Source organism: Nomia melanderi, chromosome 1 (assembly GCF_051020985.1).
Source record: "Nomia melanderi isolate GNS246 chromosome 1, iyNomMela1, whole genome shotgun sequence".
NCBI lineage: Eukaryota > Metazoa > Arthropoda > Insecta > Hymenoptera > Halictidae > Nomia > Nomia melanderi.
In genome coordinates this window covers 19,030,298-19,055,184 of record NC_134999.1, presented here as the reverse complement: position 1 = coordinate 19,055,184, position 24,887 = coordinate 19,030,298, and the positions used below count along the sequence as shown (strand labels likewise).

The following is a 24,887-nucleotide window of genomic DNA, read 5'->3' as shown; positions in this document are numbered from 1 at the left end:
TTACAACCGTTATATAATAATACTTTATACAAATTGTCATTCTCCTTTATGTATTACTTTTTTACATAAAAGATTTAGACAAATTACAAAGTATATAGTTACCACAACAAGTATTTGTTACATATTTATACAATTTTGAACCTGGTCCTTTTTATCTTCGCATACTAATCAACCGGAAGATGTTATATTCCTCATTTGCCTAACAGCAGCAACAACTCTGGCATTGCAACCAGAACTGCCATTTTGATAATCTTCGGGTGACAATCTCAATAAAACGGACATATGCTGTAAATTTTCTGACAAAGACAAACCCAGTTCCTCCAACACATTACCAAGGTAATCTATAATATATTTTTGGCATTATAATTTAAACAAATATACGTTTAATTAGTATACTGCATTTGTTTACACACCTATGTCGGTAGCAAGTTGTTTGCATGCGGCAGAAGTTAATTGAGAAAGTCCTAAAGTTTGATCCAGAAACATTTGACATATTCTTTTAGCGATAATATCTAACAAAATACCAGTGAATCCAGATTCGGTTGAACCTTGCGCGTACTGCGGATCCGCTGCTTTTAATGCTAGTGTAAGGCTCGGATTTTCTCTGAGCAAAAACGGTTCTAAATGCTGTGGCAATGTCATTAAATACTGTCCAACTTGTGTTATATATTCCTGAGGTGAAAAACTGTAATCCGGTAAGTCTGCACTTAACTGACTTAATCTACTTGCGTCTGTTGACCACGCGGGTGCCTTTTGCACCAATAGTAATTGAGTAAAGATAGGAGCAAAAATCACTTCGTACGTTGCTCTGTGTAAATCTGAGCAAAGTTTGTGAATAGATTTCATAATTGAATCAAGTATAGTTGTTTCTTCTGAAAACAAATAATGATGACAATACTGAAAGCAATATCACTTCTTTAAGAAAGTTTGTCATTACCTTTCTGAAAAGATGCAACTAAGTTTTCTAATTCAGTTTGGCTCGATGAATTCAAAAGAAATTTCTTGTACTGATAAAAAACACTAACTGCTGTACTTTGTAGTTTGTTGTTAGTTTCAGTTATGTCTATTACTAAAGATTTTTCGAATTGTTGTACTTGTCCCAATAGGTCACCTGAAGTAATGACATTATGCATAGCAATGTTTTTCTAAACTTTTCAGGACGAAAAAAATCGATACTGCATATTACCTATACTCTGCATTAAAGTAAGACACATTTGGAATAAATTCCAGTCCTCGTGCTTTACTTTTTTCCGTTCTAATTGCCATACAACTGCTTGATATTTTTCGAGATATTTTTTAAAATAACTCTATAAAAATAGAAGACAATGTAATCATATTTCATAAAGATATGATTTTCCATTGAAAAAGGATTTCTTTAAAGAACATACATTTAAGGACTTTAATAATCCAGGGTACCCACAACCATCTGTAAAAAGTTTGCACCTTTTGTTTGCCTCATTCGCATATTCCATTATTCTAGAAATACTAAGAGAAAGTGAATTGATCGTTTCACTTAAATCATCTTGCGCAAAATCCATAGATCGAAGCTGATGTTCAAGTTGTGCAGTCTCATAGACATTATACCTTACAATATATGGAACATAAGGTGCATATATTGCTTGAGCTAAGGCAAGCAATTTTTGATTATGTAATTTTCCTTGTAATGATGCATCAATAGCACCATATAAATTTACTGCAAAGTGTCTTGTAATTTGCTTAAGTTCAAGCAATAGAGACAATTGCATGGCATTTGAATGTTGCTTTAAAATAGCTTCTATACATTCTGGAATGCCGGGGTCTAAACTTTTCAGGAGATCAGCATATACCTCAACTAAGATATCAATCGAAACATTTGGAAACACTTGATGACACCACTTCACCTTTATTGGGATTATACCACTTTAGGAACTACTCAATATTAAAATTCCTTAAGTACTACTCATTTAGATGCAATAAAGGTACCTGATCATGCCAACTAGATAACAGCTTATCATAATAAGTATGTAACCAGTATGTGACATTTTCATCCTGTGCTAACTCAACAGTTCTGCGCCATTCTTGCCCTAAAGACACCTTCAAACAATTGTGATAGTACTTCAACAGTTGTGGCAAACGTTCCATTTTATTAAAAATGTCCACATAAACTTTGGCTTGTTCTAAACATTTTATTGTGACAAGATTAAATAGGTATCACATGTGTGAATTTGTCTCATAAATAAATATAAATTACCCAAATTTGCAGCAGTGAATGCCTGAACTAATTTTGGACTCGCCATTGCTTCTAGTCGATTTTTTAAACCTTCTAATTGTAATCTTTTATCCTCATAATCAACAACATTTAAAAGCATTCCCAATGATTTCTGCATACTAAACAATTTATTTGCAATAGCTTCCACATCCCCTGACTCGAATACCTGAAATATTGGGTCTGGTATAAAGAAATGAACTAAGAAAATCCTCTTTGTTTTCCTATATCTTATATACCTCTTCAACATCATTTGCTAATACACTCCAATTGTCAGCCTCGTGTAAACCCTGTTTAGCAGTTTGCAAATCTGTTTTTATCCTATCCATTCTTTCTAAAGTTGCCATTGAGGATGCAGTATCTTTCTCAGCCTAATTAGTAAATTTAATCTATATATAGTATACAATTACCCAATTAATTCTTATAGGATATTAAAAACCAAGACCTTTTCAATTTCTTGTTTAACAACCACCATTTTTTCTCTCAGAGCTAATGCTTCCAATTGCAAAAGCTGCGTATCCCTTAAAACCCTGGGTAAACTTGAAAGGACAGACTGACTGGTTTCTTCTAGGGCACCATTGACTTGTTGCACGTATAATTGCAACTTCATTACCAAAGATGAAACAAACGCCTATTCCAATGATATTTTATGATAAATATTTAGATGGAATGAATTTCTACATTTGAAGTAGAATAAAAGCTTCACAAACTCAAGATTTAATGGAAAAATTAGAAAAAAAATAATTTCAATGCTCTGCCAATCGTTATCTCGTCAAATAAGAACGAACGAAGTTCCAAAATACATTTTCCGATTATTCGGTACAATGCCGTCATTAACTTCACGTTAAAAAAAATATATCTTCCAAAGAAAGTGCACGGAGTCATTGACCGTGGTGCAATGGAAGCAGTCAGTTTTGTGACCGACTGCATCAGTGTAGTAGAAATTTAAAAATTGTGTCGAGGAACGAACGAAAACTAGCGCAATCGAGATTATTATAACAATATACAACTTACATCTTTGTTCTCTTGTGCTTCGGCGGTTTTAAACGTTTTATTGATCCAATCTTTAACGTCGAAAGTATCCTCGGAAAACGCGGACACATCCTGAAACCGTCGTTTTGAGGTTAGAAATCAATCGTTTCTGCGTTCGAAAAATTCCTTCGACGTTCGCCGAAGTCATGCAAAAACTCTCGGAAAATTCTTCGACTCGTTTCGAGTCCTCTTTGCCGCGCAAAGACAGAATCGACGATCGTACGAAATTTTCACGGAAAAGATAAACTTGTCGAAGCTGCTGACATTTCAACGCTGCTTACCATATCAAAATTCCGTGTACGAGACGGACTGTCAGATACTTTCTCGCCAATGGAAAAAAAAACAATGAGATCCGAATACACGAACGATTCAGCGCGGTGAACAGTACCGAGTAACGATCAGTTTCGAAATCTATTGCCCCGCTCGTTTTTGCTACTTTTTCTTTAGCGGCGCATAGCGCAGAAGTGCTTCGCCGTTGGACCACTTTACTGCACACAATTCCGAGTTGCTTCGTGGCTCGAGAGTTGGGGACCCGGAAGGACACGACGGTTCTTATCGTTCACCGGATTGCGACGGTTCAAACCGTTCCGAAAATTCTCGTCCGACTCGCATCGTTAAGTATACACCGTACGTTGCTCATGATAAGTGTTCGCGGCTCGTAATGGCCGGATCGATCGTGCGAATCTTGTACACAATTTATTTCTCAACGACGATCCGCGGGACTGGGCTACCGTCTGTTCCGTTCAGTCCGCGCGGAACGTAACGACGACCGCGGAGAACTCTCGAACGGCGTATGAATCTTGTGCGACGCGGTTTACGTGGTGTGCCTTGGCGAGGGAGAACTAAAGAGGATCGTCGAAAGTAAGACAAGTGGTAAACGGTCTTAGGCGATAATCGTGATAAAGAGGACTTCTGTATCTCGGATTCCAGACGAATTTCGAGGACGCCTCGGGGTGGGTTCGTGGACGTTCGGCTCGGTTCAACCCCACGCGATCATCGGCCGTTTCTCGTGACACGATCCACGTCCCTGGATTCCAACGAACTGCCTACCAGGAGGTAGGCGGCAATTCGAAAGGGGAAAAGGGAGAGAAAATGGAGAACAGCATGTTATCGGCCGCTTCCGGGCCCTTCGTTACTCGCCACGCCCCCAAAACTGCGTTTGCGCGTCACGGTTCGCGCAACAGTTGGAACTTGGGAATTTCGTCTCCGCGAAATCAGCCTGGCTCGCGACGAAAATAAGGAAACCTAGCCGAGCGGAACCGCGACGCAACTGTACTTTGCCCTTTTCCTTGCGAACGTTGAACGCGTCGTGCAAGGCTACCTACCTCCTGGGTTTTGCGTTACACCCGGTCGTATACGTGCAGCACACAGGGACGCTCGCGCGAGCATACGCTTGTACGTTTTTTTCTCTTCTCTTTTTTTTTTCTTTTTCGTTCCTTTCGCGTACGAGTTACTAGCGTGGTCTTACTACGTGCATCGTATGGATTACCCAAAGCGTAGACCACGACGACTCGAGCCTACTCCATTTGCGGACTGCGGATCTTTATGCGTTTCTCCCTGAGAGGAGGAGAAGGCTTTCGAAATGCAAACTAAACGTCACGACGAGTTTTAATCTGTTATCTTGTTTTGAGATCTGCCTGCGAAAATACAGATTTGCATAACCGACCGCAATTGAATCATTCATGCTTCGCACGTGATTTACTGTTTGCATCGGATAGACATCTTTTGATAATTACACGGGATAGAATTCATCTCGCCGATTTATTAACCTTGAGGTACGCGAGCAAGGTCAACGCCCCGAGTAATTTCGCGTGTACCAGTATATAGAACCGTAGGTCACATTTCGTCTCGGAGATAAATATATTTTCAACAGCATCGTAAGGTCGTAATTACCGGACGTGCTCGATGTTTGTTTACATTCCGTATTCCATGGTAATTGTTCATCTACACACCCGCGTGAACCTTAAATATTTATCTATTGATATTATCGTAACACGATGTAATTGTGAAACTAAATCCGAGCAACGGTTATAAGCACAGAAAATTATCCAGAGCGTTGACCTTGACGAAATACTTCGAGATCATTGAAATCTACGAGGTGGACCCTATTCTATACAATTAGCCGTGTTTCTTTTTGCCCCCCTTATCGTCGGTTCGGAACTAAATCCTCGAGGCTCGGCGTTCACACGCGCGGAAATTATTCTTTCGCGTAAATTCAGGCCTTATTACGGACGGCAATCAGGTTCAATCAGCGCAGCGTATTAGAAGCGTATGCGTTTAATGTCGTGCATAAAGCGCCTCGATCGGACGTCCAATTTTGTAATCTTGCCGTGCATACGAATGCGTGCCGCCGACGGATCGCCCTTCAATTCAATCGGCACCGGAACGTTTCGAAAATCACGATTTCCTCCGATCTCGCGCGGAACTCGCCACTTCCGTCCTCTGTCGTTCTTCGTCCTCCTCTTTCACCGAATCTTCGCGGTTTCATAATTTTACCATGACAGGTTTTCGAGAAATGGCAAAATTATGGAACCGGCGCTCTAATATGGAAAGATCATTGTACCTTGCCCCAGGACGGCTATGCGATCCACGGGCTCGTAGGAAGGGCAAGAAGTGTCCTCGACCTTGAGACACGAACCAGCCAATCCTAAGCCTTCGCTTGCCGGCTGTGGGCACGGGATTGGCTACACATGTTCTCCACGGTACCAACCGCTTCCGACTGTTTCCGGTTCGGACTTCTGCAAACCGATTCGCCAGAGAGCAGACATCTGGTGAGTTCAGAAAGCAGGTAACGTCTACATTTTCTCGTCTGTCTATTCTGCTCCTGACTTCCGCAAAGCACTGTCCCTCTATTAACGCACTGTCAATCAAGCAAGCAAGCAAGCAAAGCAAGCGACTTGCTGAGAATAAACGAATTTCGAGCAGTTATTAACGCGCGACAAAGTGTTCACCGACATCCTCAAGCTTTGGCTTAGCTCTGGTTACGCGTCGATCAACCCTGCGCTGAGCAATGCAATGGGAAACTGTTCGTCATCGGTTGTGTAGCACAGGAGATCGTTTCCCATCAATCAATCTGAAAAGCGTTTCGGTAACAGGCCTTTGGTTTTGGTTATTCGCCGGCTGTGATACATTACATGGGACCAGCCAAATCTTTCGTTGCGCAAAGCCACACCATGCTTCCACGCTCCAAGCTTCTGCGTTCACTGGCGTACTCGGAGAACCCTCAGACAATTACTCACAGGATTCAGAGCGAGTACTTGTGCCTAGGGTAAATGACTCCCTAATGCACGAAATTTCTGTTAACCGTCAGCGTTCCTTTTCCTTAAAAAAAGCGACAAGCTACCGCGATACGCTGCGCGTTAAGAGGCTGATCATCGCTGTGCTCCGTAGCGTCTGCATTTCTATGTTGCGACGAATCTCGCCGGCAAATGGCGGCTCCCGTCGAGCAGCCCTTGTACCGATTTTGTTTTGATTCGATCGAACTCGCCCCTTCCCCTCCGGGTGGCAGATGAAAAACCATCTTCGCTGGAAGTACCGGGGGCTGATAATAATTCAACGGTCGAGCCCACGTAACCCCATTTAATTCTGCAGCCCGCGGAAACTTCCGAAAGACAATCAACGGCTTCGTCTGGCACTTCGCAAAGTAAACGTTGGCCGGATGAAATTAATGATCTTCCTTCAATCTCGTTTGATTACAGGCCTCGTTCGTGGATCCTCCGGCGCCTGCACACCTCCGCCGTGCACCTACCCACACGCCCCGAACCGTCCATCGACTTTTTCTTTTCCCTCCTTAACCTTCCGCCGAGATTTTCCACGGGAATAACCGCGACAGAGGGATAGGAACTAATTCGGTCCGCTTCGCGATGGATTGTAACGCGCTCCGTTTTGCCCGCGGATCGCGATCGACCGTTCCAAGGTAACAGGTCTTTAACCCGGCCTACGCGGTGTATCGGGAATCGCGGAGGATCATTGAGCCGCGCGAATAATATCCCAGCGAAAAGGAGACGTTAGAGAGAGGCTTCTCTCCGGACGATCAGCTATTGGGGGGGGGGGGCTGCTGAATGGTATCGTTGAACGAGACGCGGCGTTTCGGCGCCTGTAATATCATCCGGTCTCGATCGTCGCGTTCATCGTGCAACGGCGATGTCAGTGCTGCACAGACTTATCGTCGAGTGTGCGCGAGCTTGAAATTATTCAGCCGGCAACCGGCAGAGACTGTACCCGTGCTACGGTTCTGAGAAAATAAACTCTCCCGCGCTTCTTGGTTGCTCGTAGCCCCGTACCGCGCAGCCACTTACTTCCTCCGTGAATTCTCTTCCTCGAAGATCGAGTTGATTCGAGCAGCAGACGCGCTTCCCCCGTGGGGACCATAAGGGGACGAGGAGCCTATCGCCTGCGCGATTCGCGTTGCGGAAGCGAACGAAAAAAGAGAGGGGAAAAAAAGGAAAAGGAAAAGGAAAAGAAAGAAAGGAAGAAAGACAGGGTGAAAAAGGAGAATAGAAAAGGAAAAAGGGGAGAAAGAAAAAGAAAGGGAAAACGTGGCGGAGAGACGGCGGGAAAAGGTGAAAAAAGAAGGAAACGGGGAGGCGAACGGGATATCGAATTTTTTTGCGGCCCCTCCTGCCTCCCGCTGCGCGCCTATATTGATTTTTAGAAATTCCTCCTAGCGAGACGGCCGAATGAACAGAGAGACGACCGGCAAAGGAAAGGGCGCAGAAACGAAGCGGCCGGAAAAGGAACGCGTGCCTCGAATAGCGTCGCGTTCCTAGGCCGGTTTCACGCCGTTTCACAAAACCTACTCCGACTGGGAACGTAATTAACTCGAAGAGCCATTCAGCCGAAGGATCGCGTCGTCTGTGCGAAATGTCTTCTACCGCTTTTAAAATGTTTCTTTAGGCCACTCGAACGGGAAACCTTTCGGCTTCCGCGCGACGACAACGACGGATCTTTCTTCGCGCGGCGCATATACTTGACAGACATCGTATCTTTGTTTTTCGCAAACGCGTCTAACGTTTCACCTTGTTTTACGGATAACGTTACGTCTGATCCGTACAGTACATAATCCGCTTCGGTGACTCGGCCGATCGGTAGAACTCGTGTTCATTTTTTTTGATCGTGCAGCTCTCGATCGACGGAACTACGAGGAATCCCCTTGAATTTTATAATAAAATGCGTCAGGATCAATAAGCTTCCTTTATTGGCGCAACTATCTAACAAAGAAACGAATACAGGCGCATTCTGTTCGTCGCGAATGCACGGCGGCTCGTTGCTAACTACTTCACGGAAGACTGTCGGGGACTCATTCGACTGCACCGCGTTCGAAACTCGAAGCAGCCTGAAAGTAAAAAAACAAGAGTATATACTCGAGCAGAAATGATTGATTCGAGGAACAGGGGACTTTGATAAAAGATGCGCTTCCTTCCGATAGGTCGCGACAGTTCGAAAACGAAGCGACAGCGTTCTATAAACTTTCCAAAGTGTTCGCCGTTTGGTACTTGATTCGCGTCGGTCATAGACGCGTTGAATCAGTAGTCCAGACACCGCGCGACGATTCTCACGCACGACGGTTACTTGAAAAATCTTTGAATATTTATGCGAGCCACTATTTACGGCACGGAGAAGCAATCAGCGTAACCGTAAGAGGGCGGCGTGCACGGGGTTCCGAAGTGTTCGCGTCGAATTCATTTATGACATTTGTTTCTAACAGCGGGAAAATTCCCACCCACGTTAGACATAATGCGAGACGGCCCTGTTCATAGTCGAAAGCAATCGAAGGTAGTCGAAGTCGTCCGAGGACAGTGGAAATAGTGGGACGCTTCCCCTCTCGGGCTGTTGGCCTCCCCTCCCGGTCCCCACCACGTTGCTATCATCCCCTCCTTCGCAGCGCCCCTCTCGCTCTCTCCCTCTCTCTCCGTCTGGCCGTTTCGCTCGTTCCCGTTGACGGGTCTCTCGGTCGCTTCCTCCTCCCTCTCTGTCGCGCAGCTGGGCTCCCTGTCTCCCTCTCTCTTCGTCCCCGTCTTTGTCGGTCTCTGTTCATCTTTCTTGCTCGTTCGGCTCGTTCTTAACGTCAAACCACTTAGGGCCGCGGACCTCGGTAGTCAGTCGATCTTTCCTAGCAGCAGCATTCCGGCATTTTCCACCTGATCGCGCGCGGGCGGTCCGGCAAACGCCATTTTGTTCGGTCACGTCTTCGTTATTCTCGTGGGAACCGAGAACTCTCGTGCGTAAAAACGTTCGTATGTGCCGCGCGCCCTTCCACGCCCCGTGGAACACCTGCGTTTACCGAAAACACAACAAACGAAGGCGACGCACTTTGTAACACGGACACGGACACGCACACGCGCGCGCGGTTGTTGTTGTCGTCGTCGTCGTCGTTGTTTGTCGTCGACGTCGTCGTCGTCGTCGTCGTCGTCGTCGTCGTCATCGTTGTCGTCGTCGTCGTCGTCGCCGCCGTCGTCGTCTTCGTCGTCGTCGTCGTGGTCATTGTCGTCGTTGACGTTGTCCGTCGGTCACTGGTGTCGACGTCGTGTGGTGCCGGTGGTTTTCACATCAAAACGTTGTCGACGTTCCGCTCTCGGCGAGACCGGGACTCGTCGGGCACGCGAATTAAGGACGCCGAGACGTGTTGTTTTGTCCATCGACGACGAGACCCGCACGGAACACGGAGTGCGTGACCCCCGCGCGTGGTGTTACTCCTATCTGCACACGTTTTTCTTCTCCCCGTTCGACAGCGTTCAGGAAGAGCCTGGCTGATAGTACACGATAGAACGTGAGTACACACCCGATATACTTTCTATGTTTCCCGGTTATCTTGACTGTCTTTACTGTCTGTGTCGCACGCCTCGAACGTTAGAATCTTGTTTTTTTCTGCCTGCATGGCATCGTCTGCCATGTTAGACCGGCGTCTCTTTCTCTTTCTCCCTCCTTCTCTGTTCCTCCTCGCTGCCCCTCTCCCCCTCCCCTTCTTCTGTCAATCCTCTCGCTCTTCTTCTCGCGCGGTCTCTCTGCCTCTCTCCCTCTCTCTCTCTCTCCCTCTTTCTCTTTCCCCCTGTCTCGGTCTCTGTCGCTTCCCCTCTCGCCAACCCGTCCGCCGCCCTATTCGCGCTTGTAAACGCGCTCTCTGCGCTCTCCCCCCACTCCTCGCGCGCCGGCAGGAGCGTCGACACGAATTTTCCGATCGCGAATTTTAAATGATGAAACGCAGCGATGACGATGACAGCGCTCGGTGAGAAACGACGGGGACGGCACGGTGGCCCGGATCGTAGAATTTCAGTGACGTTTCAATGGAATCTTTATGGATAGAAAATACACCGGAACGAAATCCGCGTAACGTACCGCGTACTTCCTGTTTGTTCCCGGTGGTTTTTTGCACTCTTTTGTAAATCTAATTGTCGAGAGAGAAATGCTCAGTTCCGATTATATAATAATTTATTCGATTTTCTTTGGACAAGCAGCGGCACGACTGAACTGTCCCGTTGAGTAAGTTCAGGTCTATAAGAAATTGTGACGGAACCCGCGGTTCAATTAAATCTGAATGTGCAGACACGGATGGTACTGTTCCGATTAAATACAGACGTAAAGCAGAGGATTTAGCCGGAGACTTATCTGCGGCGCAGCATTTCACGTGCCTATAATCTAAACAGTTTCGCAGAAGAGTTTCTTATATACAACACATGAAATGACGTAATTAACTGACAGCTTTAAACTGCAATAATTTGCGTATTAAGACGAGGTAGGAAACGATGCATGATTATAGGGGAGGGAAGCGTGTCGAGGGTATTCCCAATTTGTAAAGATACAACAGAACGATCCCCGTTTAAAAAGAAAAACGCGTCGAAGATACCGAACACGATCATTCGATTACCCCGAGCGGGAGAATTTTATCTAGAGAAAAATGATCTTCAAAATATCTAACGCCCATTCCAATTACCCTTTCCATCTGATTTCATTAATTCCTTCATTCCGAAGGTTAAGACCCGATATAAATTCATCGAATATCGATGCGGGCCGGCTGAATTTTTGTCAGATCGTCACTAAACTCTTCGATCCGGGCCAACTGTGGGACGCCGCCTCTGTCAAGCGACCTCTCTCGCCTTCTCATTGACACCGGCACCCCCCCGTGTGTTTGTGCTGCGTCGTGCTCTGCTCTCCGCGTAATAATTCGTTGCGTGTACCCCTCCGAGGGGACGTGAAATGCAAGCAGAGAGACAGAGAAAGATAAGAGTAAAGGAGAAGGGAAGCTTCACAGAGGATGAAGGAAAAGGGTGCAAGGAAGAGAAAGAGAGAGAGATAGAGAGGGGGGAGGAAGAAATGGGACAATAGTAGACATTCTACTAGAACCTAACGCGAATGAAAATTGGAACGACGCCGGGTCCCCGTGATTCTACGCGAATGTGCACGGACGATTTCTTCCGTACGTTTTTGTCTCTTTCCGGAGCGATACTCTTTTCGAAGAAGCCGCGCTCGCGCGCACGCGCTCGCCACTGTGTTCCCTCGGATGGCAAACATAACCTTAAAAGCTGGCAATTACGAATACCCCTGTGCCGGCCGTGCGCGCGTACGTACCGACCATGTAGGCCCGGCTCTTGACACAGGGAACGTTCGTCGACCGATTTCCCGGAGCACGTGCACACGAGTCGCTCGAAAGTGGAACGAAATCGTAGCGATCGGTGTTTGTTTATTTCTCGCGGACATTCCGCGATACGCCGGAAGTACCGTCGGCCAGGCGACCACGGACCGGGCCGTGGTGGGAGGAGGATGAACGCTCCGTACTGCGAAGCTTTTTAGACTCGTAACGGTTACGTGGGAAACACGTGCCACGAAAATCGTTTCGTTAGAAAACGCGTCGTGGCGTGTCCCGTTTGCGTCGCGTCGCTCGTTGCGAAATCGGTTTTTTTTCTCTTCTTCATCTTCTTCTCTCGTCTTCTTCTCTCTTTTGCTTTTTCTCGTCTTTTTTTTCTTTTCGAATCGAAATGACTTCGAGATGACTCATCGTTACCGAACAGATTAACCAGGGAGCTTTCCACGAATTACCGTTGCCGCGCAGTAACCGACAAACGATAGTTAACACTCGGAAGACCGCTTATCGGAGTGCGCGCGAGCGCGCGCGGAAGTTTTTCGTTTCTAAGAAAACGCGTCTAACCAGTCCTCGGCGTTTTTGCGTACTGACTCGCGGCGAATTGCGCGGAAACGATATTCGCGTCGATTGATTCGTTAGCGCGGACGAGTCGAGTGTATTTTTTTCTGCGTTTCTTTGTTATTTTGCTCCTCTGCTCGACGCCTTTTTTCTTTTTGGTAGCTTCTTCCCGTCGGTGCTCCGTTTCTCGACCGAACGTCGATACATCGTCGCGTGTTCCCACCGACTTATCTACGAATAATCATTGCACACCGACCGATGGAAAATCTTTATCAGCGAGAGAAACAAATCTACCGCGACGTGGCTCATTTCTGTCGGCGCTGTATCGAAATCTTACGAAATTCCGTTGCGCGTGTGGGCGTCCACGGTTTTCCCGCGCTTTTGCCGCACATCTCGTTTTTCTCCGGGGAATGCGGCTCGTTATCTCGGCCGATCGTTATCCGACAATGCGTCACGCTGAATTCTTAAACTCGTCGAAAAGGACCGGCGACTGCCGCGTGACGTCACCCGGGACCACCTGTCTTATACGCAATTTTCTCTAACACGTGGAGCCGGCCGAGGTGCGTTCCACCAGGCTAATTTATGTGCAGCGGTGGCGACGACGACGGCGTGCGGCGGTCGGTCGGTCGCCGACGGGTTTTTCCAAAAATAAAAGACGACGGAACCAATCGGCCGTTCCATCGCGCGGTACATTGGAAAATTACCGATTGACATCACGCGCGATCGGAGCCGTCGCTTTTTCAGCAGATGGTTTTCGAGCCGCGAACGCGTGTGAAAAGCCCCGTCATACTCGCGATCTCATGAATGTTCATGGTATACGCTGTTTTCCCGGCGTGATACGAAAATAAATTCGAATCAACCGGAAAAAACGGCACGATGCTCCGAGGCCTGCGGATCCTGGGCGGTTCGCACTGCGCATTAAAATTTTCCAAGTGGAAAACGCTAACTCTCTCGTTCTTCTCGAGATGAGATACCGCGGACGGCTCTCGAGAGCCCGTGATCTCGAGCTTTCAACGGACGCGAGTTTGGTAAACTTCGGTTCGACGGTAGCCTGGTTAGACCCGGTTGCCCGAGATTCGGGTTCGAAAAGAAAACAACAAACTCGTACTTAAAATATTTGTCTGGTCCCTTCGAGTAGGTAGGATGCTGCCGTTGTTAGCTGTACACGAGATTTCCGTCCAATTATTAACGCGTTATATAAATTTACTACCTTGTTGTATTTCCGTCGCGTGGTTTTTAATATTAAACAGCGGAGGTACGTGGGAAATCGTTAAAAACAATGTTGCTTCCGGCGATCGACACGCGGCGCAAAACGTGTCTAGAGGAAAAATGAAATCGCTGGACGGTTGCGCTGACAGTGACGTCTACGGCCGGCCACGATGACAACAATAACAATAATGATATCTCGGCGTGAACAATAATGATATCTCGGCGTGAAGGAATAGATCGTCGCGGCGGACAAGGAAAAGTCGGCCCGAGGTGAGGAGGAAACTGGGCCGCAATTATCCGGGTCAATGTGAATGTAATGATAATCGTCCGGTGTACGCGGCGATCTTCGGGCGTATTCGATATGTTAATAAAGATAGCCGCTCGATCTACGATCGAGCCTCGATAAAAAGAAAAAGCGGCGATGTCGAGCGCTCACGCAGCCATGCGGTTCCGGAGCACGCTGCCGGCATATTACAGCCCGGCCGTCACGGTGCGAACGACCTCTGTTCGCGGCGTACCACGCGTGTAGAGCAAACACGGTGTAACGACACCGATCCCCGTCAGCAACTTCGACGTGTCTCGTGGATCATCGACTTCCCAGCCGATGACATCTGTTGTTCGGCTGCTATTTAAACCTTCAATTCGCAGTCCGACCAATTGACAATAACATCTCCCGACGAAAGCTTCAGAAACATTCAGTACTACCCAATCCCCGCGAAAGTGCAAAATTCGTTTTCTCCGCGAAAGAGCTACTCTGTCTCCAGTTTCTCCACTTTTTTCTGCACTGTACATCTTCCTCTACGTTAACATCGTTCCTCGTTAATGTTACGAGAGAATTAGAATCAAAGAATAGCTCTCTCGCGGAGAATATTCGAATCGATGCAACGCTGAAGTTCCGAAGCATCCTATAATTTAGGATTCAGCATTTCTCACATTTGACTCATCGATGCGCCGTCACGGGCGGGCACAAGGACAAATAGAGTCCCTAAAATTCTCGTGAGCCCGAGACATTATGCATAAAGAGTCTAATGGGTAAGTGGGGGCCGGTAAACATCGTCGCCGAAAATTGGAGGCGTAAAACGCCACCGGACCTCTGGGCTCTGCATCAGCGAGCACGATCGGAATACGAAATCGTTCCCAGCGTTATTTACCGCGGCGAATAACAAATTGCGTATTTATCGGGGGCTCTTCTCGTCGAACACCAGCGAAGAGCTGGTTACGGTCACGAACCACTACGGATGTAGAGACAGCGGCGCGAGGCGAGCGCGATGGAGGGGCAGGAGTCAATATCGAAGATAACCGTGCGAACGTCTTGACTCGTCGGCCCCGTTCGATCGTTTTTTTTCTCTCTTCTCCTCCTCCTTCTTCTTCTTCTTCTTCTTCTGCTTCTTCTTCTTCTTCTTCTTCTGCTTCTTCTTCTTCTTCTTCTTCTTCTGCTCTCCGTGCGCTTGAAAAATGCCCGCGCTCTTCCCTTCTCGCTTCGAGTTCGCTCGCGCGCACGCTTCCTCGGCTCCATATTTTCTGTAACAGACGGGATAGTGACCCGCGCGTAAACGCGCGCGGAACGTTGATATTATTTGCGTCGACGTTACCGCGCTCTCGTCCCATTGTTACGAGTGCCGCCGCGCACCGAGATAATTAGCGCTGTATCGACGCCGTTATCATTCTTATTCGCGACTCTGCCTCGCGGCATTGTTTGCGCGCTAACGCGAAACTCCGGCGCGAGTGGTTGACGGTAGGGTACGAGGGTGCTCGGTGATTTGAGAAAGGGTGTTCGCGGAAACAACTCGCGAAGGAGCTGTTCCAAATATCAGGACGCTTACGAATCGTTGGGCAACCGCCGTCGAGCGACAGCCAACGAAAGAAACATTTTCGTCGTGTCTTGTGAACGGATTATTTGGTAGTTAAACTGTGGGACTGCTTTGTGGAGCAATGCTCGACGAGTTCACCTTTTTTGCTTCGCGATATCAATGATCAGGAAGTATTGCATTGTGCTTTTCTTGTTGAACGAGGGGAAAGAAACCATTTTTCTATGAAAATTCTGAAGAAAATCGATGTCGCTGGTTCTGCTCGTAGCTCGATCCGGTTGCGATCGCGCTTCCTGTATGATTCCCGTTCAATCTAACACGAACCGTTCCGCTTCTGTTACGTTTCTCTGTTTGTTAGAAAGGTCGAAATGAATTTCGCGTGATTTCGAAGATCATCCTGTATCGGTTACCACGCGGCACGACAGCGATACACACGAGGTGTCCTAGGGGATTTTCGGCGCTTATCCGTCGACAACGCGTGCGTAAATGATGTTGCAGGTTTTTGCCTCGTTTTTGTCCTTTCCGTGAAGATCGAGCCACGTTTTTCAAGCAGCGTAACGGCCAGCCAACAAGGAGCCTCTCTTGCGTCACGATTTTTTCCCCTAGCTTCTAATCCGAACGCTTTGCAAGGTTGATTTATGTTATCATCGTTACCAGCATCTTTTTCCTAGTAAATAGTAACGGGCCGCGGCGAACGTTGCCTCGAAGCTTCAAGTTCTTTCCTCTCCCCGCTCTCTCTCCTCGTATCTGTCTATTTGTCCATCTCTCCTTTTTTTCCCGGCGCGGTTTCCATTTACGAGGAAATTTCTGTTTCGCTGGAAACATGGCCGATCGCTAGGTCCCCGCGTCACACCGGCGCTGACGCTTCGAAGTCCGCGGAAAGTCGCGCGCGCGCGACCGTTTGAAGAGCCGATGCGACGCTGTAAGGTTTAATTCGGCGACAGTGCTTCATTGAATTCAAATTAACCGCACAGCCGGCGATGCGGCTACATTTTTAACGAGCTCTTCATTTAAACTTTCCACAACCTCTAATTGGACACGATAGTTTTCTGCCGCGGATCTCCCGGATATTTCACCGTGCCAGATTTAACGCCGACATCTTTCGATCGCTATCCGCCTGCTTCCCGCGACTCCATAAAATATTCATTAACGCCGCTCGCCCGCGCGCCGCCGTTTGGTCATCCGCGATCAAATTTTCTAACACGTCTGCGGCCGATGAATTCTTTATTACCGGCGATATTCTGCTGAATTTAATCTAGCCGCGACCGGCGGCCAATCTTCCCCGTAACATTGTTATATCCCTCGCAGAAGTTCCACGGGCCCCGGCGATTTTATCGAAAATTCCGCGCGGGCGTGGTAAACACAGAGTCCGATAAGGAATACCGGCTTATTTAATCGAATTATGCAAGTACATTTGATCAATTCGCGCGCGCGATTAAAATACGGATGTTATGCGCGCGTAGAGAGAAGCGGAATTAGAGAATAAAACTCTTAATAGAGAAGTTAAATGGCATGTTGATTCCCGGGACTGTATATTAGTTTCTTTAATTATCAAGACGCGGAACGGCGCAAACATACGCGACCTGCTTATGGCAGTAAACGTTTCGCTCATAACCGGGGCCGGGGCAAAAAAATTCATTAAACGAATATTTAACCGGAGTGTCCTGTAATAGTCGAATCGGGAGGAGCGGAATTCTACGCGAAAGAGCAAATCGAAAGCATGAAATAAAATTTTTTCACCCGCGCGCGAGACCTTGCTTTCGAGAAAATCAAGCGTGAATATTTATCGAGCACACGTGCACTTTGCTAACTCCTGATTAAATACAGCCCGGTAAAATCGACAAGGGGGAATTCTACGCGAGGGAATGATAAAAAAAAAAAGAGGAAGAAAAAATGCGGAATAAAATTTTTTTCGTTTCAAGCCTCATTTTGGAAAAAATCGAGTTCGAGCGCGTTCCGTTGGCAGTTAGCCAGGCGCGCTCGACAAATTTTGGAACTGCATTTTCCCGAAAACGAGGTTTCCAATGGGAACAAAATTTATTCTACATTTTTTCAGCCTGTTTCCTTTTTTTCCCTTCGCGTAGAAATCCCGTTGAATGTACCATCGGTGTTTGTTTTCAGCCGGGTTAGCCGAGTGTGGCACTGGACAAACTTTTAATCTTGATCTCGGAAAGGTGATCGTAAATGAAACGAAACGTAACTATCTACTTCATAAATCTATACCTAAAATGCATACCTCGCTAACGTTCGTCCATCAGATCGAACGATATTATTCTACGTAATTAATCCTTCGCCTCTTAATGTTCCGGATAACGATCGTTCCGAGAGGCGCGTTACATCTTGCAACAATTTCGGATCTTCGTCGGTAGTCCGAACGTTGCCGGGACAAAAGGTGATTAAGGGTTGCAATTCCACGGAATTCACCGCGTTTCGGTGGAATACACGGGTGCCGGGTTCTCAGGTAGGCTACAGGTAGAGGCCAGCTCGGAACGAAAGGCCGTAAATCGTGGAATGATGAAACCGGGAGAAGTAGATCGAATTTCAAAACACACGGCCACGTCTGTCGCGGCTTTCTCTCCCTCTCGGTCCGGCGTCCGTACAAAAACTTCAAATTCCGCGGCGGGATAACGCCGCGGGCGAAATCGCCGGTATGATTAATGCCGCCGCGACCAAGGCAAAACTAACGCCGGCTCGGCCGGCTATGGAAAAGTCGATAAATGACAAAAAATGGGCACGAATGGAATTAAGAGAAATGCCGTGAGCCTCTCGTCAATTTATGTACGCGTGAAAGTTACTAGCACGCGCGAGCGCAGAGCGCGAGCGTTCGCCGTCTGGCGACTAATGCCTTTTTCACTGCCGCGAAACGTCTAGAACAATTCCCGGCGAGCACCGCGTGTGTATACCCTGCTCGGCGCGGGCCAGAACTCCTCGCTTCTTCCCGGCACACCACTTAAACGAAGACAGCGACGTTATTATTACCTCGCCACGAAATATTTGTCGTATTTACACGAAGTTTCGTTCCCGTTCGTCTCGTTTCGTTGACAAAAACCGCTCCCGGGGCTTTTTTTCCCTCCTCGGTCGGAACTCTACTTTCGTTTCAGATTTCTCCTGAATTCGGAGTACACATAACCCTAGCTGTAACGCGGTGTGTTTTTACCGAAACAGGAAGTTGCACGAAGGACACGGCGAGAAAGAACTTTTGCGATAGACCCCGTTAGCCGATATCCACGATATTTACGTAGGAATATCGGGACGAAGATAATTGAGCAGCGGTTCTAAGTTTGCTTAGAGTAATAGCTCCGGCTCCCGATGGAAACGGAATGCAGAGCTAAATATAGAGAAAGGGAGGTTCGGATGAATACGTTATGCTACAATGGTTCATCGGTAATTCAGAAGGTTGCATAATAAAATGAAGCTTTTAACGGTTCGCGTCGAAGGAACTCGAGACGCGTATCCACCGGACGAATTCGCCCGAACAATGAGACTCCGTCGAAACGCGGAGAATTGTTGTTCGACGCGGGACGACACGTCTGCGAATCGGGGTTATTATTCGATCGACTCGCGCGATCGTCGTGCGCGCGGACCTTTCGGAAAATATTCTGTCGCGATGGAATTGGAAAGCGGCGGAAGCATGTGAAAATAGGTTGCCGGTAGGTAGACGGTTCTACATCCATCACGGAAGAATAGGTGTTTGGGACAGCAAGATAATTACTCCCTTTGATACAACGATTTCTAGATTTTCCATAAAATTGCCGACGGCGGCGTTCCGTCGAGCTTTCCCACGTCTTTCGTGGAATCCCGGTTTCGCACGGTGTAATCTCACGAAAATGATACGCGAGCGCGCCGGGAAGAGGTTCCGCCGCGCGGGCGACAATTAAACGCCAATAAGACCGCGGCCGGGACGGGACGAGGTGTCGATGAGCAGCCTACTCGGGAACGTGGCTAATCTCCGGGGAAAAAGGAAAAGGAAGGAGAGCCTCTCTCGCGTTTCGTCGCGCGCGGAGAAATCTCTTTGATTTTCACACGTTGCGTCCAAAACAAGTATTCAAGCGACGTTCACACGTCGCGGTCGCAAACCAAATTGATTTCCCCCCGCTCCCCCGGCCCGGCGCCGTCAACCCGGCATTTCCAATTTCTTTTCTCCCGCGGCTCGTTCCGTTCCGCTTTAATTTCTACTCTCCGCCTGAACACGCGGAGAGTTTCCCTTCCAAATGATCCCGCCTACCGTCGAAGACGTAGAATCTGGATCGGAAGAATCCTTCGTTCGTTTCCCGTTGCCTTCTCGCCGTTTAGGGTCTAACCGGCTTATCCTGTTCCACGACGATTTCCGGGAATATTATCTCAACTATATGTCTGACATCGTCGACACTGTAGTATATCGGTAATCTCGTGGTAGTAGTATTTTGGATGCTATTCCCGCCACCTGATACCACTGTAAATATCGTTAATCGCCAGAAACCGCCGTGTCGGCGGACTAACGAAACGCTCCTCTATCAAACTTATCATCTCCGCGCTATAAAACGTTCCGCGCAGGTATCTCGCAGGAATTTTAACGACAACTCGGTAGTCCTGGAATCACGTGCCGCGACGCCGTAGATTATTTTCGCCCTCGCGGGGGCGGTTCCGAGGGGCGGAAGGAACGGCGGCTTCCTCGGGCCGGCGATTCCACGACGATGCGTCAAAGGAGGACGCCACTTTAGAATATAAAGCTCGCGCTCTCTCGCGAGAGGGAATAATCGTTTCGCGTTTCTCTCCCCATGGCGTGTCGTAAAGCGAGCCGCCACCGTCGTCTCCCGTTGCTTGTTTTACACGCGCCCGTCCCCCGGCCGCATGCGCGCACACCTTTACCGCGGGGCTCGAGCGAGAAGAATCCTCTTCGAACTGAGAAGAGGCACTTCCCTTCACCGGGAAATAAGCAGAAATCGCGAAAGAAGGGAACGCGAGCGAGCGGGACGAGGGAAGGGCGGTGGATCGCGCGAGTAGAGAGGAAAGAGTCACAGAGAAAGAGAAAAAGAGAGAGAGAGAGAGAGAGAGAGAGAGAGGGGGGAAAAAACGTCGTTAGTTATTCCGTAGCATTGTTGCATTCGTCGAAGCACAGAGTAAAGAATCTTCTACCCGGCGGTCTTGAAATTTCACCGAGGAATAAGTTCCCGGTGGAAAGTTTCCCGGCACCGGCTCTCCGCCGGCTGCTTCCCCCGAGAATCGGTTTCTATAATTTCGGGCGAGCGCCGGCTAGGCTACGGGATAAATAAGAATTTGGGATCCATTGTGAATACTTCGGAATAGTTCGACGTCGAAAGGCGCGCCGAGCCGGGCTGGGTTATCAGCGAGTTCAAGGATCCCTCTCTATTTTCCTGTTCTTTTCGAACCGGCGCGGCGGGCCAACGAGAGAATAGTTCACGATTCGCGGCCAATTGCGGGGGTGGGCAGAGACCGGGAAGAAGAAGAAGAAGAAGAAGAAGAAGGAGAGGGCCAGAAGAAAAAAAATGAGACGAGCCAACGTGGAAGCACAAAAAGGTGTTCTGTCGCTCCCTGAAAAAGTAACCGACCGCGCTACGACGGCTGCTACGGTCGGTCCGGCGGACCGTAAAACCGGAAAGAACCCGCGGCTAGTGGCGGCTACGTGTCCTCCTCGCGGCGCGCCCGGTATCGGAAGAAGGTGGCACGGACCGTCTTTCGGAAAAAGAGTAACGATCCTGCCTGGCCCCCTCTCCGGACAGCTCGTAAAACGAAAGGAAGTGTTCCTGGGCTCGCGTCGGCGGGCCGACTGGCCAGGGGCCAGGGGGTGGGATTATCGATCGAGCGGAGAAACCTTTTTCCGATTCGACGCGGCCGACGTAGGCCTCTCCGTGAATCGGCTCGCGCCGCTTCTTCCGCGGCTGCGTTCTTTTCCTCGTTAGGACCTTTGACGATGTAATTACGACCGATTGATAAGAAACGCCGGTCGGGCTCTTCCTGTGGTCGCCCGGTATCCCGTAGGAGCTCCGCGTATCGACGCGGCGACTAATTAAGACAATTCTATACAAACCGTGATACATTTCAATTTATCAGACACTAATGAGATCCGTAATCTAGATTGGTGGGTCTCCATACAGGCGCGTGGAATTTTATAACAAAGCGCGATTCGATGAGTTTACGCGTTTACGCGACACGCCGGTAGGAATAGATTTAATCGGGGCTTTAAAGATAAAGACAGATTAAACGAACGGCTGTAATTAATGAATCTTGATTTACAATTTCCCATTTCGACGGGGGAAAAAGAACAGTTGCCTTTAATCCCGTAGAATCTTCGCGGCCGGTGGAAACGCATTGATCAAAAAATTAACGGGCTCTGTAAATCGTACGTATCGCGATCCGATGTTTATTAACTCCGATGAAAATCTAATTGAATCAGATTACGGGGGATTCCATAACCGGTCGCGGACACACTCGACCGCAGCGGAATCGCCGAGAAATATAAAGCGTCGCTCGGTGTCGGGTTGAGACCTTAAACAGGCCACGTTAATGCGTTGACTGCGACGATGGTCACCGGTGACCGGCGCTTTCGGATTGCTTCGAAATAATTACGGTGTGTAACGTAATCGATATTGGACAGACATCGTTAATAACGTAACGCAAGAGTTGACTTATTAACAAATTCAGCATTCCTTCGATTTATCATTTTCATATGGAACATTAACCCTTAGCACTCCAGATGATTTTGTAATTTATCAGCAACTAATTTTTATGGTATCTCTAGTGAAAATGAAAAATGCTGTAACATTCCCTCGATCTTTTATTTCCCTTCTCAGTACGAAATTTCGATGTGTGGAAAATCTAATAATTTTAGGGTAGTTTCTTTGATTCGTTAAAATATTTGGTATTATAACTGGTACAATATTGGAGCCTACGGAGTTCAAAGGGTTAAGCGATATAGAAATCACTTTAGACTTTCGTAGCAGTTAACCTCTATCAGCGTTAAATGTAAAGTTTCAAAATTTCATTAAAAATTCAGCGTTTCCTTCTGTTTCTGTTTCCACCGAGAAGAATGTACCGTCTAATTTATTTATCTCTATTTTATAACTAGTCATTTCACAAGTTACGGTAGTAATAGATACATACACACGTTCAGCGTGAGAACATAATCGACCAATAGATTCCCGTTCCTCTTCAGAACGTCTCTTCTCTGGACTTTTCCACCCTCTTTCCGATTACCTGGCTTTCTTCGCAGTCCACGTCAGTCTCGCCGCCGCGACAAAGCCGAATTGATTCCCCGGGAGGGGCGCGCACGCATCGGCCGGTCGTCCGTCGTGTCCGTTCCGCCGAAAAACCGCGGCTCCTGAATATTTCAGCGGGGCCGGTCGACTCGCAGTCGATGGAAACGTCCATCGAGCGGTTCCGCCTTAATTAAACCGTTGGATGGACGGGCGCCGCGGTGTGTTCCGCGGTATCGCGTCGCTGTAAACGCGTGTATCGCGACTTTTATCGCGAGTCGAAATTGAAACGGGCGCGGCGCGCGATTATACCCAGGCTAAATTGAATCCCCGCGATCCCGGGATTTTTCGAAAACAGACGCGGAATCGACAGGTGCTCCGCCGCGATCCGGTATAAATGAATTCCGCGAGCGCGGACGATCAGCGCCCGCGTCCGTCCGTCCGCCAGGCGTGCTCTCATTTTATTTGTTCATTCGGTCCGCTGGAATCACGCGGAATTGCGTCCACCCAGCGAAGTATAATTCACGTTTGCGGATAAGAATCGCCCGGGAAAAGGAAGGGGAGAGAAAGTAATGAAAGAAAATTGTGTTGGTGTCCGGGAACGGTGTTCCCAACGAAAGAATGCCCGCCCCGCGGCGCGTCCTTAAGCGACATCGACAGTCGGGCGTAGCGGTCCTCTCTCTCCCGTGGCCGGCGCGGCGCGAGCCGACTCGCTAAAAGCAAAACTTTTCCCATTTAACTGGTGCCCACCCACCGGCCCGCCCGCCGACCGGGAGGGACGTAATGCCGCAAGATTTATAGAAAAGCGCGGCCGAGTCTGATTCCCCGAGATAATAACTTCTTCGCGCCCCCGTGATTGCCGGCGAGATCCTTTCCTCCGTGCGATCGGTCTTCGCACCTTTCCCGCAACGCGCTCGCCCGCGGTTCCGGGCGAATCGGTTCAGCATAATTCGGGAAACACGCGTAGAGGAACCCAGCGGCTGATCTCAAAGGAACCACCAGCTAAGAGAAGAATAAGCGCCAGGAGCCGCTGAAAAGCTCTCCCGGAGGAACGCCGCTCTCCTCGGACGAGAAAGTAGCATTTTTAATTGGAACGATAATTACTTCCTTAAAAAAAAAAAGAATCCCGCGAAGCGTCGGGAACAGCCCCCCCCCCCCCCCCCCCCGGCCAGGCCGAACGTGGCCGTAGACTTTTGTCTCGGTGGCTATTAAAAAAAAACGACGGCCTGGAAGGAGCTGTCGGCGAAATAACTTTCATTACAGAATTAAGTATGGAGAAACTTGGTAATCCCGGGTAAACAGAGGGTTAAGGGTCTCGCGCGGAAAGAAAGAGGGACGACGGGAGGGTGGGAGGGAGGGAGGGGGTGGAGAGACGGTGTTCCCGTGTGTGTATACGCACGTCTGTCTGTACTCGCGCGAGTGAAACCGAGCGGGTACCTAGCAGGCCAGTATTTGTGCGTGTCGTGAAACGAAATGGGAGGGGGGCGACTGTGCTGGAAGTATGGAGGGGGGTGACTGTCGCGAGAACAGCGGGGGTTGCATAGGCTTCGATGGCTAAGGGACGTATACAAAAGTATGATAAAGGGGCTGCGGCTGGTGGGGTGGATCGCGGAAAAAGGGGAGAGGGTGTTCTCGGTGACTCGTCGGAGGAAACGGTGGGGGTAGACGGCGGCGATACGGGGGTGGCTTGGCTTGGCTTGGCGGCGCGGCGCTAGGTGGTGGAAGCGGAGAAAAGGGATTGTTTGAGAGCATCGACGACCAGACGGGGCCACTTGCCTCCGTTCGACACCCTCTTACGCGCCTACCGCGCGCCCACCCCCACCCGGGCCGCTGACGTCACGGGCCAGCACACTTTTAAACGAATAATGCAAATTGATTTTGCGATTGCCGTCACAGTTTGCGCGGCTAGATGGCGGACGCCGATTCGCCTAACGAAACACGGGGCTGTCTCCTGTATATACCTGCCACCCACCCAGCCACCCAGCCACCCCTCGCGCGAGCAGTGCCCCCCACCGCCGAGGAGAGAGAATTTTTGCAGCGGAAACGAAATCTTACGATGTCCCGATAGGATTCGAATTCTGCGGGGCTGGATCGATCCCATTAAACCGGAGGGGTAGATTCAATCGCGTATCGAATTAGCGGCCGCCCGTCGACGTTCCGTCGGAACGAAGTCCGATAACACCGTGTGTTTTCGTGTTTAAAACGCCGCGGCGGGGCGAGGCGCATACCCCGGTAACGAATTTACAGAGACGTCGATAACTTTT

At 48.6% G+C, this 24,887-nt stretch overlaps 2 protein-coding genes across 6 annotated transcripts in view; one reads left to right on the top strand and one right to left on the bottom strand.

Moving 5' to 3' along the window:
• Positions 1 to 7: 7 nt before the first annotated feature.
• Cog7 (conserved oligomeric Golgi complex subunit 7) overlaps positions 8 to 24,887 on the bottom strand; it is a 30,178-nt gene continuing 5,298 nt past the window's right edge. The window contains exons 1-11 of one of the 3 annotated variants that reach the window (XM_031992629.2): positions 3,559 to 3,673; positions 3,260 to 3,349; positions 2,691 to 2,876; positions 2,485 to 2,616; positions 2,231 to 2,414; positions 1,963 to 2,156; positions 1,389 to 1,880; positions 1,187 to 1,307; positions 938 to 1,111; positions 414 to 872; positions 8 to 341 (exon numbers count right to left, since the gene is read on the bottom strand). In XM_031992629.2, the coding sequence (XP_031848489.1) occupies positions 169 to 341; positions 414 to 872; positions 938 to 1,111; positions 1,187 to 1,307; positions 1,389 to 1,880; positions 1,963 to 2,156; positions 2,231 to 2,414; positions 2,485 to 2,616; positions 2,691 to 2,876; positions 3,260 to 3,349; positions 3,559 to 3,561 (2,208 nt within the window). In that variant the 5' untranslated portion in view covers positions 3,562 to 3,673 and the 3' untranslated portion in view covers positions 8 to 168. Of the gene's footprint in view, positions 342 to 413; positions 873 to 937; positions 1,112 to 1,186; positions 1,308 to 1,388; positions 1,881 to 1,962; positions 2,157 to 2,230; positions 2,415 to 2,484; positions 2,617 to 2,690; positions 2,877 to 3,259; positions 3,350 to 3,558; positions 3,710 to 24,887 lie in introns of those variants that run through there. The other 2 variants (XM_076370150.1, XM_076370151.1) reach the window with 2 other exon arrangements.
• Positions 4,545 to 24,887, top strand: part of LOC116434089 (uncharacterized) — a 109,490-nt gene continuing 89,147 nt past the window's right edge. The window contains exons 1-2 of one of the 3 annotated variants that reach the window (XM_076370161.1): positions 4,545 to 4,672; positions 5,851 to 6,048. The gene's annotated coding sequence lies outside the window, so the exon portion shown is untranslated. Of the gene's footprint in view, positions 4,673 to 5,850; positions 6,049 to 8,481; positions 10,047 to 24,887 lie in introns of those variants that run through there. The other 2 variants (XM_076370156.1, XM_076370194.1) reach the window with 2 other exon arrangements.